The following is a 21,512-nucleotide window of genomic DNA, read 5'->3' as shown; positions in this document are numbered from 1 at the left end:
AGGAGAAGTTACAGTATATCCATATACAGTCTGGTATCTATAGTGTATGTAGGTTGTGTAGGAGAAGTTACAGTATATCCATATACAGTCTGGTATCTATAGTGTGTCTGGGAGAAGTTACAGTATATCCATATACAGTCTGGTATCTATAGTGTGTGTAGGTTGTGTAGTATAAGTTACAGTATATCCATATACAGTCTGGTATCTATAGTGTGTGTGGGAGAAGTTACAGTATATCCATATACAGTCTGGTATCTATAGTGTTTGTGGGAGAAGTTACAGTATATCCATATACAGTCTGGTATCTATAGTGTGTGTGGGAGAAGTTACAGTATATCCATATACAGTCTGGTATCTATAGTGTGTGTGGGAGAAGTTACAGTATATCCATATACAGTCTGGTATCTATAGTGTGTGTAGGAGAAGTTACAGTATATCCATATACAGTCTGGTATCTATAGTGTGTGTAGGAGAAGTTACAGTATATCCATATACAGTCTGGTATCTATAGTGTGTGTAGGAGAAGTTACAGTATATCCATATACAGTCTGGTATCTATAGTGTGTGTAGGAGAAGTTACAGTATATCCATATACAGTCTGGTATCTATAGTGTGTGTAGGTTGTGTAGGAGAAGTTACAGTATATCCATTTACAGTCTGGTATCTATAGTGTGTGTGGGAGAAGTTACAGTATATCCATACACAGTCTGGTATCTATAGTGTGTGTAGGTTGTGTAGGAGAAGTTACAGTATATCCATATACAGTCTGGTATCTATAGTGTGTGTAGGAGAAGTTACAGTATATCCATATACAGTCTGGTATCTATAGTGTGTGTAGGTTGTGTTGGAGAAGTTACAGTATATCCATATACAGTCTGGTATCTATAGTGTGTGTGGGAGAAGTTACAGTATATCCATATACAGTCTGGTATCTATAGTGTGTGTAGGTTGTGTAGTAGAAGTTACAGTATATCCATATACAGTCTGGTATCTATAGTGTGTGTAGGAGAAGTTACAGTATATCCATATACAGTCTGGTATCTATAGTGTGTGTAGGTTGTGTAGGAGAAGTTACAGTATATCCATATACAGTCTGGTATCTATAGTGTGTGTGGGAGAAGTTACAGTATATCCATATACAGTCTGGTATCTATAGTGTGTGTAGGTTGTGTAGTAGAAGTTACAGTATATCCATATACAGTCTGGTATCTATAGTGTGTGTAGGAGAAGTTACAGTATATCCATATACAGTCTGGTATCTATAGTGTGTGTAGGTTGTGTAGGAGAAGTTACAGTATATCCATATACAGTCTGGTATCTATAGTGTGTGTGGGAGAAGTTACAGTATATCCATATACAGTCTGGTATCTATAGTGTGTGTAGGTTGTGTAGTAGAAGTTACAGTATATCCATATACAGTCTGGTATCTATAGTGTGTGTAGGAGAAGTTACAGTATATCCATATACAGTCTGGTATCTATAGTGTGTGTGGGAGAAGTTACAGTATATCCATATACAGTCTGGTATCTATAGTGTGTGTAGGAGAAGTTACAGTATATCCATATACAGTCTGGTATCTATAGTGTGTGTAGGTTGTGTAGGAGAAGTTACAGTATATCCATATACAGTCTGGTATCTATAGTGTGTGTAGGAGAAGTTACAGTATATCCATATACAGTCTGGTATCTATAGTGTGTGTGGGAGAAGTTACAGTATATACATATACAGTCTGGTATCTATAGTGTGTGTGGGAGAAGTTACAGTATATCCATATACAGTCTGGTATCTATAGTGTGTGTTGGAGAAGTTACAGTATATCCATATACAGTCTGGTATCTATAGTGTGTGTAGGAGAAGTTACAGTATATCCATATACAGTCTGGTATCTATAGTGTGTGTGGGAGAAGTTACAGTATATCCATATACAGTCTGGTATCTATAGTGTGTGTGGGAGAAGTTACAGTATATCCATATACAGTCTGGTATCTATAGTGTGTGTAGGTTGTGTAGGAGAAGTTACAGTATATCCATATACAGTCTGGTATCTATAGTGTGTGTAGGTTGTGTGGGAGAAGTTACAGTATATCCATATACAGTCTGGTATCTATAGTGTGTGTAGGAGAAGTTACAGTATATCCATATACAGTCTGGTATCTATAGTGTGTGTAGGAGAAGTTACAGTATATCCATATACAGTCTGGTATCTATAGTGTGTGTAGGAGAAGTTACAGTATATCCATATACAGTCTGGCATCTATAGTGTGTGTAGGAGAAGTTACAGTATATCCATATACAGTCTGGTATCTATAGTGTGTGTAGGTTGTGTAGGAGAAGTTACAGTATATCCATATACAGTCTGGTATCTATAGTGTGTGTAGGTTGTGTAGGAGAAGTTACAGTATATCCATATACAGTCTGGTATCTATAGTGTGTGTAGGTTGTGTAGGAGAAGTTACAGTATATCCATATACAGTCTGGTATCTATAGTGTGTGTAGGTTGTGTAGGAGAAGTTACAGTATATCCATATACAGTCTGGTATCTATAGTGGTGTGGGTTGTGTAGGAGAAGTTACAGTATATCCATATACAGTCTGGTATCTATAGTGTGTGTAGGTGTGTAGGAGAAGTTACAGTATATCCATATACAGTCTGGTATCTATAGTGTGTGTGGGAGAAGTTACAGTATATCCATATACAGTCTGGTATCTATAGTGTGTGTAGGTTGTGTGGGATAAGTTACAGTATATCCATATACAGTCTGGTATCTATAGTGTGTGTAGGTTGTGTAGGAGAAGTTACAGTATATCCATATACAGTCTTGCGTTCAATGGTTCGCCTAGAACAGGGACAGGCTACTTTGATGGGGGTGGGGGCCAAATAAAATATGATGGGGGTGGGGCCCACATAAAATCTGAACTCATCATGAGGGTCCGCAGTGGCTCACTGGACTGCGTACCCACATCCGTACCCACATCTGTCCCCACACATGCAGCAACTTTGTGAGCAAAACATTTTAGCGGCCCCCCTCTTGACAGCAGAGAGAACTTTTAGAGTTAATTTCTTGCAATTCTAGACCTTCCGTCATGGAGCATAGAGACGATTTAGCCAGTTTGTTTACTAACTTCCTGCAATTCTACTCATTTTGCCATGGGGCGGAGAGAAATGTTTGCAGTTTTTAATATATCTGAGTGAGAGTAACTAACAAAATCAATGGGGCTCCCCGGTCGGTAATTCATCCATGATTACTACAACTTTAGATAGCTGGCTTGACTAATTTACCAATCTAAAAAATGTTTAGTTGACATGGCTAATTGAGTGACTGTCAGTGACTGACATAAGGGGAAAAACTGCTGATTCACAACCAAATGTTGTATATTCTACTATTCTACCTCTCAACAGTAAATTGAGAGCCCCGACTGGAGGGGGGCGGATTCTAAAAGTGAAATGATCGATAAGCTTTTGGCAAAGATCCAGTTAGAGAATTAATATTCAAATAGAGGTGTTGTTCATGGGTCATATGTAAGCCTCCACTTTTCATCTTACAAAACCAGTTTAATACCTAATTAATAAGCTGCATCATTAAAAGTGTAATATGTAAATGAGTAGTTTAGTTTCCCCACCGAGGACCAGAAGTCTCTGGCTACAGGCTGATTTAGTCTACTGTTTACTCAGGAAGCAGAAACAATTTATTCACAGACACACTCGCCTCAAATCCAAGCTTAAATTAAGAGTATCAATTAATTCGTTGTAATTAGGTGTGTATTCTCTACATTTCTTATACAAGACCAACTTTAAAACATTCAGGCTATCCTAACTTCAAGATTGTTATCAACTTTAACTATATAAATGTGCATAAATTAGCATACAATAACTCACCCTCAGTAACTCTTCAAGCTAGAATCACCAAACCAACTTTCACATATTCAAGCTATCCTAACTTCAAATTCTTAAAAACATTGATCAACTATAACTGTATGAATTTGCATAAATGTGCACAAAATAACCCACCAACAGTAAGTTTTGAACCATTCAAGCTATAGGCACCAAACCAACTTTCACATGTACAGGCCATCCTAAATTCAAATTCTTAACTTTGATCAACTAACTATATTAGTTTGCATACATTTGCATAAACTAACCCACCAACAGTAAGTCTTGTACCATTCAAGCTATAGGCACCAAACCAACATTCACATGCTCAGGCTATCAATCAATTGATCATTCACAAGCTAGCGTGCACACCACATTTGTCAGGATATGTACTTCTATAATTATGTTAAAGTTTGTTCTGTCGTCTTCAAAGATATTGTATGCTTCCATGTACTTCATATATTTGACACTGCTCTGACTCCTTTAACCGCTCTGACACCTTTACCCCTCTGACACCTTTACCCCTCTGACACCTTTACCCCTCTGACACCTTTACCCCTCTGACACCTTTACCCCTCTGATTACATTAAACCTCTTATTTTGTATATAACTGCCTTAATGTTGCTGGACCCCAGGAAGAGTAGCTGCTGTTTTGGCAGGAACTAATGGGGATCCATAATAAACCCCAGGAAGAGTAGCTACTGTCTTGCAGGAACTAATGGGGATCCATAATAAACCCCAGGAAGAGTAGCTGCTGCTTTGGTAGGAACTAATAAAAACAAATACAATTCATAGCTGAATATTAATATTCCCAACACCTACAGAGTAAGAGAAACCTTCCCCAGACATCAACATTACCAGCCCGCTCACCCAGACCCACCACTCACCGCCTGGTGCCCCAGCCCACCACCCATGAAGACAGCCAGTTCTGGGGGGACAGGGAGTGGCTGAGCCCCGGGGATGGGGTCAGAGATGACCAGGTTGGACAGGTTAGACTTGGAGGTGTTCAGGGGGCTGGAGCCCCCCATGGTCAGGGATGCGGTGCCCGTGCTGGACCCGGAGCCCATCTGCTGGGCTAGGAGCATGGCCCGCTCTGGTAGCTTGTTGGGATCTGAACAAGCCTGCTGCCATACTGGGATCTTCTGGGTCAGCAGGTCTTTACCCTGGACAGATAGAGATCAATCAATAAGTCAACACACACCAGATGAGGATATAGACAGTCATTTATTAGTGTAACACATGATAGCTATAACACATGACTATGATTTAGAGATCCACTTCTTTAGATGGAAGCATATAACACATGACTAAGATGTAGAGATCTACTTCTCTAGACGGAAGCTATAACACATGACTAAGATTTAGAGATCTACTTCTCTAGATGGAAGCTATAACACATGACTACGATTTAGAGATCTACTTCTCTAGATGGAAGCTATAACACATGACTAAGATTTAGAGATCTACTTCTCTAGACGGAAGCTATAACACATGACTAAGATTTAGAGATCTACTTCTCTAGACGGAAGCTATAACACATGACTATGATTTAGAGATCTACTTCTCTAGACGGAAGCTATAACACATGACTAAGATTTAGATATCTACTTCTCTAGACGGAAGCTATAACACATGACTAAGATTTAGATATCTACTTCTCTAGACGGAAGCTATAACACATGACTAAGATTTAGAGATCTACTTCTCTAGACGGAAGCTATAACACATGACTAAGATTTAGAGATCTACTTCTCTAGACAGAAGCTATAACACATGACTAAGATTTAGAGATCTACTTCTTTAGATCCTTGTCGTCTTGACTACAACGTCTACCACACCAAGCTCTTCTGATCTAACACACCATCACCTCCAGTCCTCTTTCATGGTAACTTTCACTCTCCCTCCAACATTCCTGTTCTGTTCCTCTCTTATATTCCCTCTCTGGCTGGGTTCCAAATAGCTCTCTATTCCCACCCTAATTTGTATGGGCTCTGGGCAAAACTAGTGCACTATGTAGAGAAAAGGGTGCCATTTAAGAGACAGCCTCTATTCAGCCCCATTCATCCCAGAGAGCAGAGCAGCTTCCCTGTGTGTCCCTGACCTATGGTACAGGGCTGAGTGGGCAGCACTGGAGACAGAGGCTGTGTGTGTGTGTGTGTGTGTGTGTGTGTGTGTGTGTGTGTGTGTGTGTGTGTAGAACCAACCAGGCTGCACCAATGAGTCCCAGGTGACTCAGACCACAATCTAGATGCTTCACTGCGAGAGCTGTACTCTCACTCTCTCGCTCGCCAGTCTCTCTTACTCACTCCGTCTCTCTCTCTGTGCGTCTCTCTCTCTTTCCCCTCTCTCCGAGAGGACTCTTCAGCACAGCGTTTGAACTCTTCCCACACACACCCCCGTGCTGATTAAACCACTGGACTCCATGTTCTAGAAATGGTCTGCAGCAGTGTGTGTGTTTGTATGTACTTGTCGCCACACACACACACGCACCAACCCTTCCTCCTTAGTAATCCCAGGAGCTGCACTAACACCCACCCATCCACCCACACCTGTACAACCTCTTTACATATCCTCCTCTCCATAACAACGTTTCTCAGGAAATACCTTATTATTAATATGCAGCAATGAAATAGACTATGAATATTATATCAACTGGATCTATCATGAAGGCAGAACGTCTCCAAACAGCCTGTCATACATTATGTCCCAAATGGTAACCTATCAAAAGGCCCTGGTCTAAAGTAGTGCACTACATAGAGAATAGGGTGCCATTTGGGATGACACCTTAATCAGTTTTGACAAATAGAGTTGTGATGAGATGACCCCAGGCCAAGGTCACAGAGATTATATATATATATATATACACACATACACACACACACACATCATATTACACATATATCATATTACAGAGAGGTATAGACTTATCATTCAGTTATATGACCATTATAAACAGCAGAAAATATTACTGATTACACCATTGAGACAGATACCAAACCCATGCATTTTACATTGCCACCTGGACAATAAACCTCCCTTCCCCCCCACCACACACACAACCGCCCCACAGACCCAGTTGTGTTAACCCTTACCTTGCCGTGGTAGGCGCTGCTGTTCTTGGCTACAGCACACTGTCTGTCCACCAGGAAACAGTACCTCCTGCGCTCCTCAGACAGAGCAGTCTTGTAGCCCTCTGCTATGAAGGTGTCCAGTTCACTCTGCTTACTACTGATGGTCTCCACAAACTACAGGACCAAACACAGGAGACAAGAGGTTAGACAGTGGCCCTCCAAAACACACCTTTATATGTTAGGTCCAAACACTAAGTCCATTTAAGCTGTGTTGTAAACATCCACTGTGCACCTGTGTGTGTTGATAATGAACTCCGCAATAACAGTGTCAGGTCTGTCTGTGTTGATAATGAACTCCGTAATAACAGTGTCAGGACTGTCTGTGTTGATAATGAACTCCGTAATAACAGTGGCAGGTCTGTCTGTGTTGATAATGAACTCAGTAATAACAGTGTCAGGACTGTCTGTGTGTTGATAATGAACTCCATAATAACAGTGTCAGGACTGTCTGTGTTGATAATGAACTCCGTAATAACAGTGTCAGGACTGTCTGTATGTTGATAATGAACTCAGTAATAACAGTGTCAGGACTGTCTGTGTGTTGATAATGAACTCAGTAATAACAGTGTCAGGACTGTCTGTGTGTTGATAATGAACTCTGTAATAACAGTGTCAGGACTGTCTGTGTGTTGATAATGAACTCAGTAATAACAGTGTCAGGACTGTCTGTGTGTTGATAATGAACTCAGTAATAACAGTGTCAGGACTGTCTGCGTGTTGATAATGAACTCAGTAATAACAGTGTCAGGACTGTCTGCGTGTTGATAATGAACTCCGTAATAACAGTGTCAGGTCTGTGTGTTGATAATGAACTCCGTAATAACAGTGTCAGGTCCGTCTGTGTTGATAATGAACTCCGTAATAACAGTGGCAGGTCTGTCTGTGTTGATAATGAACTCCGTAATAACAGTGTCAGGACTGTCTGCGTGTTGATAATGAACTCCGTAATAACAGTGGCAGGACTGTCTGTGTGTTGATAATGAACTCCGTAATAACAGTGTCAGGTCTGTCTGTGTTGATAATGAACTCCGTAATAACAGTGTCAGGACTGTCTGTGTTGATAATGAACTCCGTAATAACAGTGGCAGGTCTGTCTGTGTTGATAATGAACTCAGTAATAACAGTGTCAGGTCTGTCTGTGTGTTGATAATGAACTCCGTAATAACAGTGTCAGGACTGTCTGTGTTGATAATGAACTCCGTAATAACAGTGTCAGGTCTGACTGTGTTGATAATGAACTCAGTAATAACAGTGTCAGGACTGTCTGTGTGTTGATAATGAACTCCATAATAACAGTGGCAGGTCTGTCTGTGTTGGTAATGAACTCAGTAATAACAGTGTCAGGACTGTCTGTGTGTTGATAATGAACTCCGTAATAACAGTGTCAGGACTGTCTGTGTGTTGATAATGAACTCAGTAATAACAGTGTCAGGACTGTCTGTGTGTTGATAATGAACTCAGTAATAACAGTGTCAGGTCTGTCTGTGTTGATAATGAACTCCGTAATAACAGTGTCAGGTCTGTGTGTTGATAATGAACTCCGTAATAACAGTGGCAGGTCTGTCTGTGTTGATAATGAACTCCGTAATAACAGTGTCAGGACTGTATGTGTTGAAAATGAACTCCGTAATAACAGTGGCAGGTCTGTCTGTGTTGATAATGAACTCAGTAATAACAGTGTCAGGACTGTCTGTGTGTTGATAATGAACTCCATAATAACAGTGGCAGGTCTGTCTGTGTTGATAATGAACTCAGTAATAACAGTGTCAGGACTGTCTGTGTGTTGATAATTAACTCCGTAATAACAGTGTCAGGACTGTCTGTGTGTTGATAATGAACTCCGTAATAACAGTGGCAGGACTGTCTGTGTGTTGATAATGAACTCCGTAATAACAGTGTCAGGACTGTCTGTGTGTTGATAATGAACTCAGTAATAACAGTGTCAGGACTGTCTGTGTGTTGATAATGAACTCCGTAATAACAGTGGCAGGACTGTCTGTGTGTTGATAATGAACTCCGTAATAACAGTGTCAGGACTGTCTGTGTGTTGATAATGAACTCAGTAATAACAGTGTCAGGACTGTCTGTGTGTTGATAATGAACTCCGTAATAACAGTGTCAGGACTGTCTGTGTGTTGATAATGAACTCAGTAATAACAGTGTCAGGACTGTCTGTGTGTTGATAATGAACTCAGTAATAACAGTGTCAGGACTGTCTGTGTGTTGATAATGAACTCAGTAATGACAGTGTCAGGACTGTCTGCGTGTTGATAATGAACTCCGTAATAACAGTGTCAGGTCTGTGTGTTGATAATGAACTCCGTAATAACAGTGTCAGGTCCGTCTGTGTTGATATTGAACTCGGTAATAACAGTGGCAGGTCTGTCTGTGTTGATAATGAACTCCGTAATAACAGTGTCAGGACTGTCTGCGTGTTGATAATGAACTCCGTAATAACAGTGTCAGGACTGTCTGTGTGTTGATAATGAACTCCGTAATAACAGTGTCAGGTCTGTCTGTGTGTTGATAATGAACTCCGTAATAACAGTGTCAGGTCTGTCTGTGTTGATAATGAACTCCGTAATAACAGTGTCAGGACTGTCTGTGTGTTGATAATGAACTCCGTAATAACAGTGTCAGGACTGTCTGTGTGTTGATAATGAACTCAGTAATAACAGTGTCAGGACTGTCTGTGTGTTGATAATGAACTCCGTAATAACAGTGTCAGGACTGTCTGTGTGTTGATAATGAACTCAGTAATAACAGTGTCAGGACTGTCTGTGTGTTGATAATGAACTCAGTAATAACAGTGTCAGGACTGTCTGTGTGTTGATAATGAACTCAGTAATGACAGTGTCAGGACTGTCTGCGTGTTGATAATGAACTCCGTAATAACAGTGTCAGGTCTGTGTGTTGATAATGAACTCCGTAATAACAGTGTCAGGTCCGTCTGTGTTGATATTGAACTCGGTAATAACAGTGGCAGGTCTGTCTGTGTTGATAATGAACTCCGTAATAACAGTGTCAGGACTGTCTGCGTGTTGATAATGAACTCCGTAATAACAGTGTCAGGACTGTCTGTGTGTTGATAATGAACTCCGTAATAACAGTGTCAGGACTGTCTGTGTGTTGATAATGAACTCCATAATAACAGTGGCAGGTCTGTCTGTGTTGATAATGAACTCAGTAATAACAGTGTCAGGACTGTCTGTGTGTTGATAATGAACTCCGTAATAACAGTGTCAGGACTGTCTGTGTGTTGATAATGAACTCCGTAATAACAGTGGCAGGTCTGTCTGTGTTGATAATGAACTCCGTAATAACAGTGTCAGGACTGTCTGCGTGTTGATAATGAACTCCGTAATAACAGTGGCAGGACTGTCTGTGTGTTGATAATGAACTCCGTAATAACAGTGTCAGGTCTGTCTGTGTTGATAATGAACTCCGTAATAACAGTGTCAGGACTGTCTGTGTTGATAATGAACTCCGTAATAACAGTGGCAGGTCTGTCTGTGTTGATAATGAACTCAGTAATAACAGTGTCAGGTCTGTCTGTGTGTTGATAATGAACTCCGTAATAACAGTGTCAGGACTGTCTGTGTTGATAATGAACTCCGTAATAACAGTGTCAGGTCTGACTGTGTTGATAATGAACTCAGTAATAACAGTGTCAGGACTGTCTGTGTGTTGATAATGAACTCCATAATAACAGTGGCAGGTCTGTCTGTGTTGGTAATGAACTCAGTAATAACAGTGTCAGGACTGTCTGTGTGTTGATAATGAACTCCGTAATAACAGTGTCAGGACTGTCTGTGTGTTGATAATGAACTCAGTAATAACAGTGTCAGGACTGTCTGTGTGTTGATAATGAACTCAGTAATAACAGTGTCAGGTCTGTCTGTGTTGATAATGAACTCCGTAATAACAGTGTCAGGTCTGTGTGTTGATAATGAACTCCGTAATAACAGTGGCAGGTCTGTCTGTGTTGATAATGAACTCAGTAATAACAGTGTCAGGTCTGTCTGTGTGTTGATAATGAACTCCGTAATAACAGTGTCAGGACTGTATGTGTTGAAAATGAACTCCGTAATAACAGTGGCAGGTCTGTCTGTGTTGATAATGAACTCAGTAATAACAGTGTCAGGACTGTCTGTGTGTTGATAATGAACTCCATAATAACAGTGGCAGGTCTGTCTGTGTTGATAATGAACTCAGTAATAACAGTGTCAGGACTGTCTGTGTGTTGATAATGAACTCCGTAATAACAGTGGCAGGACTGTCTGTGTGTTGATAATGAACTCCGTAATAACAGTGTCAGGACAGTCTGTGTGTTGATAATGAACTCAGTAATAACAGTGTCAGGACTGTCTGTGTGTTGATAATGAACTCCGTAATAACAGTGGCAGGACTGTCTGTGTGTTGATAATGAACTCCGTAATAACAGTGTCAGGACTGTCTGTGTGTTGATAATGAACTCAGTAATAACAGTGTCAGGACTGTCTGTGTGTTGATAATGAACTCCGTAATAACAGTGTCAGGACTGTCTGTGTGTTGATAATGAACTCAGTAATAACAGTGTCAGGACTGTCTGTGTGTTGATAATGAACTCAGTAATAACAGTGTCAGGACTGTCTGTGTGTTGATAATGAACTCAGTAATGACAGTGTCAGGACTGTCTGCGTGTTGATAATGAACTCCGTAATAACAGTGTCAGGTCTGTGTGTTGATAATGAACTCCGTAATAACAGTGTCAGGTCCGTCTGTGTTGATATTGAACTCCGTAATAACAGTGGCAGGTCTGTCTGTGTTGATAATGAACTCCGTAATAACAGTGTCAGGACTGTCTGCGTGTTGATAATGAACTCCGTAATAACAGTGTCAGGACTGTCTGTGTGTTGATAATGAACTCCGTAATAACAGTGTCAGGTCTGTCTGTGTGTTGATAATGAACTCCGTAATAACAGTGTCAGGTCTGTCTGTGTTGATAATGAACTCCGTAATAACAGTGTCAGGACTGTCTGTGTTGATAATGAACTCCATAATAACAGTGGCAGGTCTGTCTGTGTTGATAATGAACTCAGTAATAACAGTGTCAGGTCTGTCTGTGTGTTGATAATGAACTCCGTAATAACAGTGTCAGGACTGTCTGTGTTGATAATGAACTCCGTAATAACAGTGGCAGGTCTGTCTGTGTTGATAATGAACTCAGTAATAACAGTGTCAGGACTGTCTGTGTGTTGATAATGAACTCCATAATAACAGTGGCAGGTCTGTCTGTGTTGATAATGAACTCAGTAATAACAGTGTCAGGACTGTCTGTGTGTTGATAATGAACTCCGTAATAACAGTGTCAGGACTGTCTGTGTGTTGATAATGAACTCCGTAATAACAGTGGCAGGAGTGTCTGTGTGTTGATAATGAACTCAGTAATAACAGTGTCAGGACTGTCTGTGTGTTGATAATGAACTCAGTAATAACAGTGTCAGGACTGTCTGTGTGTTGATAATGAACTCCGTAATAACAGTGTCAGGTCTGTCTGTGTTGATAATGAACTCCGTAATAACAGTGTCAGGTCTGTGTGTTGATAATGAACTCCGTAATAACAGTGGCAGGTCTGTCTGTGTTGATAATGAACTCAGTAATAACAGTGTCAGGTCTGTCTGTGTATTGATAATGAACTCCGTAATAACAGTGTCAGGACTGTCTGTGTTGATAATGAACTCCGTAATAACAGTGGCAGGTCTGTCTGTGTTGATAATGAACTCAGTAATAACAGTGTCAGGACTGTCTGTGTGTTGATAATGAACTCCATAATAACAGTGGCAGTTCTGTCTGTGTTGATAATGAACTCAGTAATAACAGTGTCAGGACTGTCTGTGTGTTGATAATTAACTCCGTAATAACAGTGTCAGGACTGTCTGTGTGTTGATAATGAACTCCGTAATAACAGTGTCAGGACTGTCTGTGGTGATAATGAACTCCGTAATAACAGTGGCAGGTATGACTGTGTTGATAATGAACTCAGTAATAACAGTGTCAGGACTGTCTGTGTTTTGATAATGAACTCAGTAATAACAGTGTCAGGACTGTCTGTATGTTGATAATGAACTCCGTAATAACAGTGTCAGGACTGTCTGTGTGTTGATAATGAACTCCGTAATAACAGTGGCAGGAGTGTCTGTGTGTTGATAATGAACTCAGTAATAACAGTGTCAGGACTGTCTGTGTGTTGATAATGAACTCAGTAATAACAGTGTCAGGACTGTCTGTGTGTTGATAATGAACTCCGTAATAACAGTGTCAGGACTGTCTGTGGTGATAATGAACTCCGTAATAACAGTGGCAGGTCTGACTGTGTTGATAATGAACTCAGTAATAACAGTGTCAGGACTGTCTGTGTGTTGATAATGAACTCCATAATAACAGTGGCAGGTCTGTCTGTGTTGATAATGAACTCAGTAATAACAGTGTCAGGACTGTCTGTGTGTTGATAATGAACTCCATAATAACAGTGGCAGGTCTGTCTGTGTTGATAATGAACTCAGTAATAACAGTGTCAGGACTAACTGTGTGTTGATAATGAACTCCGTAATAACAGTGTCAGGACTGTCTGTGTGTTGATAATGAACTCCGTAATAACAGTGGCAGGAGTGTCTGTGTGTTGATAATGAACTCAGTAATAACAGTGTCAGGACTGTCTGTGTGTTGATAATGAACTCAGTAATAACAGTGTCAGGACTGTCTGTGTGTTGATAATGAACTCAGTAATAACAGTGTCAGGACTGTCTGTGTGTTGATAATGAACTCAGTAATAACAGTGTCAGGACTGTCTGTGTGTTGATAAAGAACTCCGTAATAACAGTGTCAGGTCTGTCTGTGTTGATAATGAACTCCGTAATAACAGTGTCAGGTCTGTGTGTTGATAATGAACTCCGTAATAACAGTGTCAGGTCTGTCTGTGTTGATAATGAACTCAGTAATAACAGTGTCAGGTCTGTCTGTGTGTTGATAATGAACTCCGTAATAACAGTGTCAGGACTGTCTGTGTTGATAATGAACTCCGTAATAACAGTGGCAGGTCTGTCTGTGTTGATAATGAACTCAGTAATAACAGTGTCAGGACTGTCTGTGTGTTGATAATGAACTCCATAATAACAGTGGCAGGTCTGTCTGTGTTGATAATGAACTCAGTAATAACAGTGTCAGGACTGTCTGTGTGTTGATAATTAACTCCGTAATAACAGTGTCAGGACTGTCTGTGTGTTGATAATGAACTCCGTAATAACAGTGGCAGGACTGTCTGTGTGTTGATAATGAACTCCGTAATAACAGTGTCAGGACTGTCTGTGTTGATAATGAACTCCGTAATAACAGTGGCAGGTCTGTCTGTGTTGATAATGAACTCAGTAATAACAGTGTCAGGACTGTCTGTGTGTTGATAATGAACTCCATAATAACAGTGTCAGGACTGTCTGTGTTGATAATGAACTCCGTAATAACAGTGTCAGGACTGTCTGTGTGTTGATAATGAACTCAGTAATAACAGTGTCAGGACTGTCTGCGTGTTGATAATGAACTCAGTAATAACAGTGTCAGGACTGTCTGCGTGTTGATAATGAACTCCGTAATAACAGTGTCAGGTCCGTGTGTGTTGATAATGAACTCCGTAATAACAGTGTCAGGTCCGTCTGTGTTGATAATGAACTCCGTAATAACAGTGGCAGGTCTGTCTGTGTTGATAATGAACTCCGTAATAACAGTGTCAGGACTGTCAGCGTGTTGATAATGAACTCCGTAATAACAGTGGCAGGACTGTCTGTGTGTTGATAATGAACTCCGTAATAACAGTGTCAGGTCTGTCTGTGTGTTGATAATGAACTCCGTAATAACAGTGTCAGGTCTGTCTGTGTTGATAATGAACTCCGTAATAACAGTGTCAGGACTGTCTGTGTTGATAATGAACTCCATAATAACAGTGGCAGGTCTGTCTGTGTTGATAATGAACTCAGTAATAAGTGTCAGGTCTGTCTGTGTGTTGATAATGAACTCAGTAATAACAGTGTCAGGACTGTCTGTGTTGATAATGAACTCCGTAATAACAGTGGCAGGTCTGTCTGTGTTGATAATGAACTCAGTAATAACAGTGTCAGGACTGTCTGTGTGTTGATAATGAACTCCATAATAACAGTGGCAGGTCTGTCTGTGTTGATAATGAACTCAGAAATAACAGTGTCAGGACTGTCTGTGTGTTGATAATGAACTCCATAATAACAGTGGCAGGTCTGTCTGTGTTGATAATGAACTCAGTAATAACAGTGTCAGGACTGTCTGTGTGTTGATAATGAACTCCGTAATAACAGTGTCAGGACTGTCTGTGTGTTGATAATGAACTCCGTAATAACAGTGTCAGGTCTGTCTGTGTGTTGATAATGAACTCAGTAATAACAGTGTCAGGACTGTCTGTGTGTTGATAATGAACTCCGTAATAATAGTGTCAGGTCTGTCTGTGTTGATAATGAACTCCGTAATAACAGTGTCAGGTCTGTGTGTTGATAATGAACTCCGTAATAACAGTGGCAGGTCTGTCTGTGTTGATAATGAACTCAGTAATAACAGTGTCAGGTCTGTCTGTGTGTTGATAATGAACTCCGTAATAACAGTGTCAGGACTGTCTGTGTTGATAATGAACTCCGTAATAACAGTGGCAGGTCTGTCTGTGTTGATAATGAACTCAGTAATAACAGTGTCAGGACTGTCTGTGTGTTGATAATGAACTCCATAATAACAGTGGCAGTTCTGTCTGTGTTGATAATGAACTCAGTAATAACAGTGTCAGGACTGTCTGTGTGTTGATAATTAACTCCGTAATAATAGTGGCAGGACTGTCTGTGTGTTGATAATGAACTCCGTAATAACAGTGGCAGGACTGTCTGTGTGTTGATAATGAACTCAGTAATAACAGTGTCAGGACTGTCTGTGTGTTGATAATGAACTCAGTAATAACAGTGTCAGGACTGTCTGTGTGTTGATAATGAACTCCGTAATAACAGTGTCAGGTCTGTCTGTGTTGATAATGAACTCCGTAATAACAGTGTCAGGTCTGTCTGTGTTGATAATGAACTCCGTAATAACAGTGGCAGGTCTGTCTGTGTTGATAATGAACTCCGTAATAACAGTGGCAGGTCTGTCTGTGTTGATAATGAACTCTGTAATAACAGTGTCAGGACTGTCTGTGTGTTGATAATGAACTCCGTAATAACAGTGGCAGGACTGTCTGTGTTGATAATGAACTCCGTAATAACAGTGTCAGGACTGTCTGTGTGTTGATAATGAACTCAGTACTAACAGTGGCAGGTCTGTCTGTGTTGATAATGAACTCTGTAATAACAGTGTTAGGTCTGTCTGTGTTGATAATGAACTCCGTAATAACAGTGTCAGGTCTGTCTGTGTTGATAATGAACTCCGTAATAACAGTGTCAGGTCTGTCTGTGTTGATAATGAACTCCGTAATAACAGTGGCAGGACTGTCTGTGTGTTGATAATGAACTCCGTAATAACAGTGTCAGGACTGTCTGTGTTGATAATGAACTCCATAATAACAGTGGCAGGTCTGTCTGTGTTGATAATGAACTCAGTAATAACAGTGTCAGGTCTGTCTGTGTGTTGATAATGAACTCCGTAATAACAGTGTCAGGACTGTCTGTGTTGATAATGAACTCCGTAATAACAGTGGCAGGTCTGTCTGTGTTGATAATGAACTCAGTAATAACAGTGTCAGGACTGTCTGTGTGTTGATAATGAACTCCATAATAACAGTGGCAGGTCTGTCTGTGTTGATAATGAACTCAGTAATAACAGTGTCAGGACTGTCTGTGTGTTGATAATGAACTCCGTAATAACAGTGTCAGGACTGTCTGTGTGTTGATAATGAACTCCGTAATAACAGTGTCAGGTCTGTCTGTGTGTTGATAATGAACTCAGTAATAACAGTGTCAGGACTGTCTGTGTGTTGATAATGAACTCCGTAATAACAGTGTCAGGTCTGTCTGTGTTGATAATGAACTCCGTAATAACAGTGTCAGGTCTGTGTGTTGATAATGAACTCCGTAATAACAGTGTCAGGTCTGTGTGTTGATAATGAACTCCGTAATAACAGTGTCAGGTCTGTCTGTGTTGATAATGAACTCCGTAATAACAGTGGCAGGTCTGTCTGTGTTGATAATGAACTCCGTAATAACAGTGTCAGGACTGTCTGTGTGTTGATAATGAACTCCGTAATAACAGTGGCAGGACTGTCTGTGTGTTGATAATGAACTCCGTAATAACAGTGTCAGGACTGTCTGTGTTGATAATGAACTCCGTAATAACAGTGGCAGGTCTGTCTGTGTTGATAATGAACTCCGTAATAACAGTGTCAGGACTGTCTGCGTGTTGATAATGAACTCCGTAATAACAGTGTCAGGTCCGTGTGTGTTGATAATGAAGTCCGTAATAACAGTGTCAGGTGCGTCTGTGTTGATAATGAACTCCGTAATAACAGTGGCAGGTCTGTCTGTGTTGATAATGAACTCCGTAATAACAGTGTCAGGACTGTCAGCGTGTTGATAATGAACTCCGTAATAACAGTGGCAGGACTGTCTGTGTGTTGATAATGAACTCCGTAATAACAGTGTCAGGTCTGTATGTGTGTTGATAATGAACTCCGTAATAACAGTGTCAGGTCTGTCTGTGTTGATAATGAACTCCGTAATAACAGTGTCAGGACTGTCTGTGTTGATAATGAACTCCATAATAACAGTGGCAGGTCTGTCTGTGTTGATAATGAACTCAGTAATAAGTGTCAGGTCTGTCTGTGTGTTGATAATGAACTCCGTAATAACAGTGTCAGGACTGTCTGTGTTGATAATGAACTCCGTAATAACAGTGGCAGGTCTGTCTGTGTTGATAATGAACTCAGTAATAACAGTGTCAGGACTGTCTGTGTGTTGATAATGAACTCCATAATAACAGTGGCAGGTCTGTCTGTGTTGATAATGAACTCAGTAATAACAGTGTCAGGACTGTCTGTGTGTTGATAATGAACTCCATAATAACAGTGGCAGGTCTGTCTGTGTTGATAATGAACTCAGTAATAACAGTGTCAGGACTGTCTGTGTGTTGATAATGAACTCCGTAATAACAGTGTCAGGACTGTCTGTGTGTTGATAATGAACTCCGTAATAACAGTGTCAGGTCTGTCTGTGTGTTGATAATGAACTCAGTAATAACAGTGTCAGGACTGTCTGTGTGTTGATAATGAACTCCGTAATAACAGTGTCAGGTCTGTCTGTGTTGATAATGAACTCCGTAATAACAGTGTCAGGTCTGTGTGTTGATAATGAACTCCGTAATAACAGTGTCAGGTCTGTGTGTTGATAATGAACTCCGTAATAACAGTGGCAGGTCTGTCTGTGTTGATAATGAACTCAGTAATAACAGTGTCAGGTGTGTCTGTGTGTTGATAATGAACTCCGTAATAACAGTGTCAGGACTGTCTGTGTTGATAATGAACTCCGTAATAACAGTGGCAGGTCTGTCTGTGTTGATAATGAACTCAGTAATAACAGTGTCAGGACTGTCTGTGTGTTGATAATTAACTCCGTAATAACAGTGGCAGGACTGTCTGTGTTGATAATGAACTCCGTAATAACAGTGGCAGGACTGTCTGTGTGTTGATAATGAACTCAGTATTAACAGTGTCAGGACTGTCTCTGTGTTGATAATGAACTCAGTAATAACAGTGTCAGGACTGTCTGTGTGTTGATAATGAACTCAGTAATAACAGTGTCAGGACTGTCTGTGTGTTGATAATGAACTCCGTAATAACAGTGTCAGGTCTGTCTGTGTTGATAATGAACTCCGTAATAACAGTGTCAGGTCTGTGTGTTGATAATAAACTCCGTAATAACAGTGTCAGGTCTGTCTGTGTTGATAATGAACTCCGTAATAACAGTGGCAGGTCTGTCTGTGTTGATAATGAACTCCGTAATAACAGTGTCAGGACTGTCTGTGTGTTGATAATGAACTCCGTAATAACAGTGGCAGGACTGTCTGTGTGTTGATAATGAACTCCGTAATAACAGTGGCAGGACTGTCTGTGTGTTGATAATGAACTCCGTAATAACAGTGTCAGGACTGTCTGTGTTGATAATGAACTCCGTAATAACAGTGGCAGGACTGTCTGTGTGTTGATAATGAACTCCGTAATAACAGTGTCAGGACTGTCTGTGTTGATAATGAACTCCGTAATAACAGTGTCAGGTCTGTCTGTGTTGATAATGAACTCCGTAATAACAGTGTCAGGACTGTCTGTGTTGATAATGAACTCCATAATAACAGTGGCAGGTCTGTCTGTGTTGATAATGAACTCAGTAATAACAGTGTCAGGTCTGTCTGTGTGTTGATAATGAACTCCGTAATAACAGTGTCAGGACTGTCTGTGTTGATAATGAACTCCGTAATAACAGTGGCAGGTCTGTCTGTGTTGATAATGAACTCAGTAATAACAGTGTCAGGACTGTCTGTGTGTTGATAATGAACTCCGTAATAACAGTGTCAGGACTGTCTGTGTGTTGATAATGAACTCCGTAATACACACGCGCACACACACACACACACACACACACGGAGCTCCCAGCCAGTCAGCCATTGTTATTAACTTGTATCATATCTGTACAGTGAGACCGCTCTCTCACTCTAGATCCACACACATAATACAGAAATCTTACAATGATAATACTCTATTCTCCCGTAGCTTCATCAGTCGATGCTGATTAGAGCTGAAAGGAACGAGGCTGATTAGAGCTGAAAGGAACGAGGCTGATTAGAGCTGAAAGGAACGAGGCTGATTAGATTTGAAATGTGCCACTATACACTGAGCTCTGGGGTGTATTCATTAGACGAAGACCATAGCAAACATTTGAAAAATGTTTTGTAACAGAAAATGTTTACTCCAAATGAAAAACATTTGCAACAAAAACGAGAGTTCAGTTTTCTTCCATTAGGTTGTGTTTGGTGTGAGTTGAGACAGAGCAGTTACACATCTTCACCAGCACTGGGCGCTGCTTCCCCACTGACTAACAGTGGACACCTGTACACTGGAATTCCAACTGTGGTGGAATCAACAAATCCAGACAGATGAAACTGAACAAAATCAAAACTACTTCAGTTGGATGAAATAGCGTGTGCATTAGGATAAACCCACTAACTATCCTTTACAACAACTCAGAGCAGACACAACCTGAGATGGAAGGATCATGACTAGAGATTCCTGTCTCTGTGTGTGTGTGTGTGTGTCTGTCTCTGTTTGTGTGTGTTCCCTAGCCAGAGCAATAAAGCTAGTCGGTAGTCATGATGGGAGCCATTTCAATGAACCATTACAGCACAGAATGGAACACAGAAGTCTGACAAGATGAAGATGGTTTTATTCTCTTTTTTATGAGTTATTTCTGTTTCGTGATAAAGGTAAACTGCTGTGGAATGAGTCACGCTACATACTGCAGAGCGAGAGAGAGAAAAAGACATAGTATCTGGACCAGCACGTTTCAAAAGACAACCTGATATTTCAGCCTGTTTTGGTGGGATGGAGCTTTGGCCTGCATTGCTCAGGTGGTGGCTGAGGTCCATGATGATCTTCTCTGCCTTCTTGTGACATTTCTTCAGCCTCCTGAGGTTGAAGAGGTGCTATTGCGCCTTCTTCACCACACTGTCTGTGTGGGTGGACCATTTCAGGTTGTCAGTGATGTGCAAGCAGAGGAACTTGAAGCTTTTCACCCTCTCCATAGCAGCCCCATCGATGTGGATGGGGGAGTGTTCTCTCTGCATGTCCACGATCAGCTCCTTTGTTTTGTTGACATTAAGGGAGAGGCTACTTTCCCGGCACCACTCCGCCAGGGCTCTCACCTCCTCCTTGTAGGCGGTCATTGTTGGTAATCAGGCCTACCACTGTTGTATCATCAGCAAACTTGATGACTATTGATCTCCTACTCAATCAAGTCCATTATTCAAGACCAAGGAAGCTCCACTAATACTTATAGCCTGTTCATTTCTGAACTGTGTGTAGGTGATAGGCCAATCCTACATGTTCATTTCTGAACTGTGTGTAGGTGATAGGCCAATCCTACATGTTGATTTCTGAACTATCACCTACACACAGTTCAGAAATCAACATGTAGGATTGGCCTATGTTGATTTCTGAACTGCGTGTAGGTGACAGGCCCATCCTACATGTTGATTTCTGAACTGTGTGTAGGTGACAGGCCCATCTTACATGTATCCAGCAGTGCTGGGCATCAAAGACTAATAAAATAATGAACATTACATGATGCCGTTCCTATGCTGTATTCCTGCACACACAACCATCCTATCCATATATATCTCTCCATCCATATCTCTCCATCCATCCATCCATCCATCCATCCATCCATCCATCCATCCATCCATCCATCCTTCCACTACCGTTCAAAAGTTTGG

The 21,512-nt window shown here is 40.8% G+C and overlaps 1 protein-coding gene across 5 annotated transcripts in view; it reads right to left on the bottom strand.

Moving 5' to 3' along the window:
- LOC106606286 (brain-specific angiogenesis inhibitor 1-associated protein 2) overlaps positions 1-21,512 on the bottom strand; it is a 217,940-nt gene that overhangs the window by 87,942 nt on the left and 108,486 nt on the right. For all 5 annotated transcript variants that reach the window (XM_014202428.2, XM_045719730.1, XM_014202427.2 and 2 more), the window contains 2 exons: positions 6,963-7,115; positions 4,758-5,033 (listed from right to left, as the gene is read on the bottom strand). In XM_014202428.2, the coding sequence (XP_014057903.1) occupies positions 4,758-5,033; positions 6,963-7,115 (429 nt within the window). The remainder of the gene's footprint in view (positions 1-4,757; positions 5,034-6,962; positions 7,116-21,512) is intronic.

The sequence above is a fragment of the Salmo salar genome, chromosome ssa06, assembly GCF_905237065.1.
Source record: "Salmo salar chromosome ssa06, Ssal_v3.1, whole genome shotgun sequence".
Lineage (NCBI taxonomy): Eukaryota > Metazoa > Chordata > Actinopteri > Salmoniformes > Salmonidae > Salmo > Salmo salar.
Note: the sequence above shows the minus strand (reverse complement) of the source record. Positions and strands in the feature narration are given on the sequence as shown.